The following is an 8831-nucleotide window of genomic DNA, read 5'->3' as shown; positions in this document are numbered from 1 at the left end:
TTTTTTTCTGGCTTGGCTTCCCCAGCGACCTACGCACCGATACTGGCAAGGACTAGGGAGTTTTTTGGGATAAAAACGGAATAGAGCTAAGCACAGGAAAAATCCTAGAGGATTACCGGTTATTTCTGCTTTCCAACAAACACTGGGAAACAAATTCACCTTTCAGCAGGACAATAACTTAGTTGCTTTCCAGGACAGCATTGAATGTTCCTGAGTGGCCGCCTAGTTATAGTTTTGAATTAAATCGTCTTGAAAATCTATGGCAAGACTTGAAAATGACTGTCTAGCAATGATCAACAACCAACTTGACAGAGCTTGAAGAATTCTCAAAAGAATCATGTGCAAATATTGTACAATCTAGGTGTGCAAATCTCTTAGAAAAACTCAATTGAATTCAGGCTGTAACACAACAAAATGTGGAATAAGTCAAGGGGTATGAATACTTTTTGAAGGCATTGTGTCACGTCCTGACCATAGTAAGCTGTTATTTTCTATGGTAGAGTAGGTCAGGGCGTGACAGGGGGTTTTTCTAGCTTAGTTTTTCTATGTTGTTATGTTCTAGTTTTGTATTTCTATGTTGGGTTGTTCTAGTTTTGTATTTCTATGTTAGGCTTTGTTTGAGATGATCTCCAATTAGAGGCAGCTGGTCATCGTTGTCTCTAATTGGAGGTCATATTTAAGTTGGTGTTTGTCCCATCTGGGTTTGTGGGAGATTATCTTTGAGTAGTGTATGTTTCACCTCTGCATCACGGTTTGATGGTTTTGTTAGTTCAGTTTATTATTTATGTATCGCATAGTTTCACGCTGAAAATGAAATGTGGAACGACACACGTTGCACTTTGGTCTGCTCATTCTTCTCCTTTCGACAACCGTGACACATTGATAGCTATCAAAATTATTTATAATCAATTATTTATAATAAGTCTTGGTGATTCAATAGCCTAGTTAATCATTAAATGACTTTTAACACACTATCTACGTTTTGCTCAGTCTGACAGTAACCCAGCTGTCTGAAGCAGAGGATCACTCTTTCAGCTGCTGCATGTAAATTGTTCTTCTACATCATAATAATTATTTCTACAAAGCATTTTGTCTTCATTTTGGCAGATTAACTGATGCTTATTTCTGAAGATCAACTAATGTTTTTGCTCCTTCGTTTTTTTTTTTTTTTAAGGAAGCAGCCAGGCAAAAAGACAGAGTTGGTATCGACATTGACGTGGGCCATCACTCAAACAAAGATGCCTTCGTGCTCACCAGTGCATATTTCCAAACTATAATGACAATAAAATCTCAAAACTATGCCGCTATTCTTTTGTCTATTTTTTTTTTACTGTTTAATATATTATATTCTTGGCTAGAAATCGTATTATTTATTAGTAGCCATAATTCATAAATTACACCATATATGTGGTGAAGATGTTCTTAATTGACTTGCCTAGTTAATTAAAGGTAAATATATATAAATAAGAAGTTGTTCTTAAATGACTTGAGTAGTTAATTAAAGGTAAAAATATATATATATAAATATTTACCTTTAATTAACTAGGCAAGTCAATTAAGAACAACTTCTTATTTATTAATGTAGGGTTCTATATGGAACCAATTTTGTTTCAGTGGAGAAGAACCCCTAACGTTCTGATCAAAGAACTATATAAAAGGGTTCTATGTAACAGATTATAAACTGGTTTCCAGGTGTTTGATGTATTCTTTCTCAAAATGACAAAACTTCTGCATTCATCAGTGTGACAAATCTCAGAGGAGGGCTTTGTGTGGCGCACCACATCTACTGGTGAGGCCGCGCCCCTCTTTACAGAAGTAGCTGAAAGAGCTTGGAGACAGTATGTTATAATGTGTTGTGAAGACGGGTGCAGTGCCAAACTGGAAAATGGTACTTCATGTGCGTTATTTGACGGGGACAGAGTCAGATGTTCATGGACCACACCGTTACACTATGGGACATTGTACCTCCGAGAAGCAGCAAAGCAGGAGACGCCAAGATTATGATTTCTTTACCAATTAATTCGTAATTCATTTGATTACTGTTATGAGAACAGTCAAACTTGTTCTCATTAATCCATAATATCCTTGCATCGGCAAATGGTGAAATATAGTTGCGGGACACGTTGACAGGTGGGAATTTTCCTTTAATTAATCATGTTTATTTCTGTTTTGTTTTTTGCATAGTTTCGACCAAAGTATCAGTTCTTTATCACAAGTGAAATATTGATACCTCGACTTTAATAGCCCCTAAAACAAAGTTAAAAAGGTAGGCTAATCACTGACTTCGCGTGCGTCATGCGTAAAAATCACTGTTTCAAAAAATAAACGTTCACACTAGTGTGAACATTTATTTTTGTATACAGTGATTTTTACGATTGACGCGCGTGAAGTCAGTGATTAGCCTACCTTTTTAACTTTGTTTTAGGGGTAACTAAAGTCCTAGAGCTAGAAGTAAAAGTGAATTTATGAAAATTGTTTAAAACATTTTACTTTTTCAAAGGGTGTCAATCCATTGGCTGAATATTGACCAGGTGCAGTCAACCCTGAAAAAAGGCAGTGAAGTACAGTGCCCTCCATAATTATTGGGAAAGTGAAGCTTTTTTCTTCTTATGTCTCTATAAAGTTTGGATTTGAAATCAAACAATGACTATGAGGTTAACATGCCGACAGTCAGCTTTCATTTGAGGGCATTTTCATTCATATCAGGTGATCCATTTAGAAATTACAGCACTTTTTATACATAGTCCCCCCATTTTAGGGGAGCAAAACTATTAGGACAAATTCACTTATAAAGTAGTAAAAAGTTAAATATTTGGTCACATATTCCTAACACACAATGACTGCGTCAAGCTTGTGACTCTACACATTTGTTGTATGCATTTGCTGTTGGTTGTGTTTCAGATTATTTTGTGCCTAATAGAAATGAATGGTAAATAATGTATTGTGTCATTTTGGAGTCACTTTTATTGTAAATAAGAATATAATATGTTTCTGAACACTTCTACATTAATGTGGATGCTACCATGATTATGGATAATCCTGAATTAATCTTGAAATATGATGAGTGAGAAAGGTACAGATGTACCCAACCCCCCAAGACATGATATCTGCTCAACAGAACAATAACACTGTTAGCATATTTTAGGGGGTATGATATTTGTGCATCTATAACTTTCTCACTCATCATTATTTGTGATTTATCAGGACTATCCGTAATCATTGTAGCATCCACATTAATGTAGAAGTGTTTAGAAACATATTCTATTCTTATTTACAATAAAAGTGACTCCAAAATGACACAATACCTTACTTGATTTCTCTCAATAAAGTAAACACCATAAATTACTTTTTATGCACCTCACACTGCTACCACTGCAATGATGATATATTTATTGAATGTTGCACAGTGGGAGCCTGGTACTCCTTGTTCCTTATTTGAATGACCATTTCCCGTAGCCTAGTGGTACACTGCACATTTTAAAGGAAAAATATATATATTTTGTAAGCCCTGACTTATAAGTCTGATGCGCTAAAATGTAGACCTACAAGATAAAAGCTCTCTATACGTATTCACCTTGGTCATGACTCAGTTGCTCCGTAAAATCGACGTTTTAAATGTCATTTGTGTTGGAGTGCTGTTTATTAACGTGTCGTGAAGATAAATGTTTTGGGGCTCTGTCAAAGACATTCAACCATCCTTTCTGTCACATGTTGATCCTCAGACTGGACCAGGACTTGATGATGCCAGGCAATGGGAGTTCCGAGGCGGGATGCAGCAGGACAGCGACAGGCAGCTACTCCAACACCACCTGCGGCAAGACGGAGCTGTCCGTCACCGCCTCCGTCATTTCCATGACCGTGGGCATCTTCTCCAACATCCTGGCTCTCTGCATCCTGGTCAAAGCCTACCGCCGCTTCCGCCTCAAGACCAAGGCCTCCTTCCTGCTGTTCGCCAGCGGCCTGGTGGGCACCGATCTCCTGGGCCACCTCATTAACGGCTCCCTGGTGCTATATGTCTACGCTTGTAACAAGGACTGGGAAGCCTTTGACCCGCACCACATCCTGTGCAGTCTCTTCGGGGTGTCCATGGTGTTTTTCGGTCTGAGCCCCCTGCTCCTGGGTAGCCTAATGGCGGTGGAACGCTGCATTGGTGTCACCAGGCCCCTGTTCCACTCCACAGCCCTTGCCGCCCACCACATGAAGAGGCTGCTGGGGCTGACCTGGCTGTTAGCTGCCCTGGTGGCTCTGCTACCTGTGCTGCTGTGGAGGCCCTACAAGGTGCAGCGCTCCCAGAGCTGGTGTTTCTTCCGCATGGAGGGGCCCCGCAACTGGCTGGACGTGGTGCTCCCGCTGATCTTCTCTACACTGGGCCTCCTGGCTCTACTGGTATCCATTGTGTGCAACACACTGACCAGCTGCACCCTACTGCAGTCCAAGCTGCGCTGCCACCGCCAACGTCGCCGCAAGGACACCTCCCACCACTTTGAGATGATCTGCCAGCTCATGACCATCATGCTTGTGTCCTGTGTGTGCTGGGGCCCTTTATTGGTAAGGCATCTTCTTCCCTCCTTTCCCTGGGTCTTAGAAGCGCTTATCTCTGGTATGTCTGTTAAGCAGTGATGAAGAACTCACTTTCACCTCATCTCTGCCAACAGTCCTCTGCATTGGTGGAGTCTGCCAAGATTCCCACAGCAAGCAATTTGTTCTTCTACTCGGAATGCTCACAAATCCTTTCAAAAGGAAAGGGAGCTATTTAAACCTTTGTAGAGATGCTCACGATGTTTAACAGGGCACAGATTGTTGGCCTGTTTGTTATTTTGTGCTTTTGACCCTTATGTTCACGTTAAGGCAGTTTGTCATTTCACGCCAAGATTTCTGGCATGTAATGTCCTTCTTTTCTCCCAGTACTTTGTGTAGTTACTTTACATCCATTTCAATGACATTTGTTTTCACCAAACGTTTTTAAGAGCAAAATATGGTATGTAGCAAAAGTAAAGGGGAAACATTCTCAATCCAGATTTCTTCTCTGTGATGGAAACTCTGACGAGTCTTATTGAAATAAATTGTCCTCCTTTGACAATGTTTTTATTTCTATACCTGCCATTAATCGTAGACCAGGATTCTTAAAATTAAAAGTGACAGTATAATAACTTAGATTAAGCTGGATCATTAACACGTGATGAGAAGGCTTGTAAGGGAAGGAAAAACAATCAATTTTTTTCTCTGGCAAGACATTTCATTAGACCTACATCACTAAGATGTTTAGGGAGCGTTCAAAATGTACACAATGTTACCCGGAGGAAAATGTGGGAGGGTCTCAATTTTTCTTTGTCCAGGGAGGGTCATGTATTTTGTAATCGATTAAATGTCAGTTATTTTCAGCATTTTGGAATTTACATATTGAATTTGACTGTGTGTAACTTTGGTGTACTGCCCTGCGCTCTCTCTCTCTCTCTCTCTCTCTCTCTCTAATTCTCCTCACTGGGCCTGGCTGGATGGGCATTCCACTTTCAACGTTGAAAACTCTGGCATCGTTTTAGAGCTCAGACTTTCCTAATTGAAAATCAATAACCTTGTGATTTGATCTTGTTTTGGGGGTTTTTGAGTTCCAGTTCTCTTGATAGCACCAATGAACAATAACAAGCATGGCATAGCACAATTACACAAGGACCACAGCAAGTGAAAAAAGTTGACTTCACAATAATTGAAGGGTTTCTTTGCGGTCGCTGTCCGCTGAAGACAGTCCAGAAAAGTTCAATTGAATTTTGAAGTTGAAAGGAGATGGGTCTTCAATGCTGCTACTGAATGGGGAGGACAACAGTCCATGTGGATGGCTGGACTATCTGTATGAGGAGGACAACAGTCCATGTGGATGGCTGGACTATCTGTATGAGGAGGACAACAGTCCATGTGGATGGCTGGACTATCTGTATGAGGAGGACAACAGTCCATGTGGATGGCTGGACTATCTGTATGAGGAGGACAACAGTCCATGTGGATGGCTGGGCTATCTGTATGAGGAGGACAACAGTCCATGTGGATGGCTGGACTATCTGTATGAGGAGGACAACAGTCCATGTGGATGGCTGGACTATCTGTATGAGGAGGACAACAGTCCATGTGGATGGCTGGACTATCTGTATGAGGAGGACAACAGTCCATGTGGATGGCTGGACTATCTGTATGAGGAGGACAACAGTCCATGTGGATGGCTGGACTATCTGTATGCCTTTATGCCTATGAGTGGTTCTCTTTTTGTAGCAATATGTTTATCTTAGGCTGTCTGTCATTTCATAAACTTTATTTATTTTTATTTTTATCACTGTGTAAATTCATTGGGTAGGCCTATATGCCATTCACTCCAGTACTATTCCTAATAATTCCTCTTTATCTCTTGGAGTCCCAGGAAACGCTAGACTAGACCTACAATAAATAGCCTGTTGTACACTTATTTCAAGCATTTTATTTTCTACGGATGGAGGAGAGATTCCAGCTTGCTCTTGCTTGCTGAATATAAAATACAGAAACCAAAATAACTGGCTGGGATTTTGAAAGGAGAGAAAGAGAGATCTCGATGGTATGATAAAAATTCACCATATGAGTAGCCTGCTAATGTACCTTTCTGAACTTTGTAAATTGTCTCAGAAAGTTCCATAACTGATCTAAATGGGTGCATGATCAGGCTTAGGCTGTATGCAGTTATTTTGGCATGAAGCATTCAAAACAGGACGTTTGAGCAGTTATTCAAATTAGCCTACATCACTGCACTTTACAGCCCTAGCCAATAAATGTGTAGGTCTACACTCTTGATAACAATAATACATTCCCAATTGCACTGTGTTGTTGTAGCCTAAGGGTGGAATAATGTTGTCTAAAAACCTAGGCCTAATCAATAGTGGAGCTTTGCATGCCCGACTGCCCGGGGACTGCAGAGCACAGCCTGGAGGAACGCACAGATCAGTCATTTCATTATCTGTTAGCCTAACTTTTTTTTCATGCACTTTGACAGGTAAATATTTATAGCCTTAATATTTACCTAATGAGTGGCCTAATATCTAGCTAATATTTAGCTTCTTTGGCTACACAACTCTAGCTCCTCTCTTCCAGCTGTTCCCGTGCACAATGTGCTATAGGCTACGGATGCTGTACAGCAGGATGCTTTGATCAGTTGATTGACAGGTATAGGCTATTGTAGAACGACAAACTTTCCTCTAGTGTGCATGCCCACCAACGTCAATAATGTATCGTTATAGTTATCGTCCTTAGTGTGGAAGGCCCTTAACGCTTAAGTTGGTAAATGCCACCCTCTAACGGATGAATGTGGTATGAACTACAGCACTGGTTCTGAGTGATTTGATAGAAATCACGACTGCAACATTGATAGCCTACTTAAAGGGGAATTCATATTTCAGCTATTTTGTTTTAATGATCATTTTGGAGGGTTACATGTTTTCTTTTTCAAATGCTCGGGGAGGGCCAGGTAAAAAATATATAATCCTCAGGGGGACTGCCATCCATTTTCATTTCAGAGAGGTCCGATTACCTCCAGGTATCCCTCAATATAAAAACCGTCCACTCACTTACTGCCCCTCACACATCACTGTGTACACAAAACACTATTACACATTCTCAAACACAATTTAATCATATTCTATTCAGCTATTTGTAGGACAATAAAAAAAAGTGGTAGCTTAAATCAAATCCCTTTTTATAAGTTTCCCTTGATTCAAGAGAGCTGGTTATACTGTAATAACGCAATTTGAAGCGTTGAACAAAGCACAGTAATCAACTAACAACAATTTAAATGGTTCCCTTCAAGTAATTACATTCAGTCTCACATAATGTCCTATGTTTACCCTCCTAGGTTAACGTCATCATACTGAGCACCCAGGTCCAGGGCGAACGTGCGTTTGCCCGCCTGCTGCTGTCAGTCCGCATGGCCACCTGGAACCAGATCCTGGACCCCTGGGTCTACATCCTCCTGAGGAAGGCCATCCTCAAGAAGCTCTTCCTGCTGGTGCACAGCTGCTGGTGCATCAAGTCCCACCCCCTCAAACGCTGGAAGTGCAGCCCAGTGAAAGGCTCTGGGGAGACCAGCGGCAGCTCCATCAGCACTAAGCCAGAATTCTTCTGTTTGGATGGAAATGTTGGAGGCCTACCAGACACAATAATTAAGCCCATCACCTGAACCCCTGGATGGGGCATCTGATCTGAGAGACCCTGGGTCCCAGGTAGAGTGTTTGCAGGCAGCACCTGTAGCACATTGATGTATAGTTGGAGTAGGCGATAAGCTAAGGAACCAGATAAGATTTCTTTTAGGAAGAGCATATGAAGGATCATTCAAAGTATTATAAACTGGGTAGTTTGAGCCCTGAATGCTGATTGGCTGACAGCCGTGGTATATCAGACCGTATACCACGGGTATGACAAAACATTTATTTTTATTGCTCTAATTACATTGGTAACTAGTTTATAATAGCAATAAGGCACCTCGAGGGTTTGTGGTATATGGCCAATATACCACGGCTAAGGGCTGTGTCCAGGTACTCCACATCGCATCTTGCCTAAGAACAGCCCTTAGCTGTGGTATATTGGCCATATACCACACTTCCTCGGGCCTTATCGCTTAATTGTACACTCATGAGGCGTACAGACACTGGTAATAGGTGTGTTGGTCATAATTGACAGTGACACACAGGACTAAGATGGACCCTGGATTTAGATAGCCCCAGTTACTGATATTTCTGTCTAACCTATAACTGACCTTAAAAGGATGAACTCTGCAATCAGCACTAGATGTCAATGTTGTCTTCTTGAGTCTTCTCTGTGAC

At 41.0% G+C, this 8831-nt stretch overlaps 1 protein-coding gene across 1 annotated transcript; it reads left to right on the top strand.

The window, feature by feature from the left end:
- Positions 1-1837: 1837 nt before the first annotated feature.
- On the top strand, positions 1838-8385 carry ptgfr (prostaglandin F receptor (FP)). The gene is made up of 3 exons (XM_014149623.2): positions 1838-2130; positions 3723-4548; positions 7865-8385. The coding sequence occupies exons 2-3, from the start codon at positions 3739-3741 to the stop codon at positions 8186-8188; spliced, it is 1134 nt and encodes a 377-aa protein (XP_014005098.1). The 5' UTR covers positions 1838-2130; positions 3723-3738; the 3' UTR covers positions 8189-8385.
- Positions 8386-8831: the final 446 nt, after the last annotated feature.

The sequence above is a fragment of the Salmo salar genome, chromosome ssa16 (assembly GCF_905237065.1).
Source record: "Salmo salar chromosome ssa16, Ssal_v3.1, whole genome shotgun sequence".
Taxonomy (NCBI): domain Eukaryota; kingdom Metazoa; phylum Chordata; class Actinopteri; order Salmoniformes; family Salmonidae; genus Salmo; species Salmo salar.
This window is presented reverse-complemented; position numbering and strand designations above follow the sequence as displayed.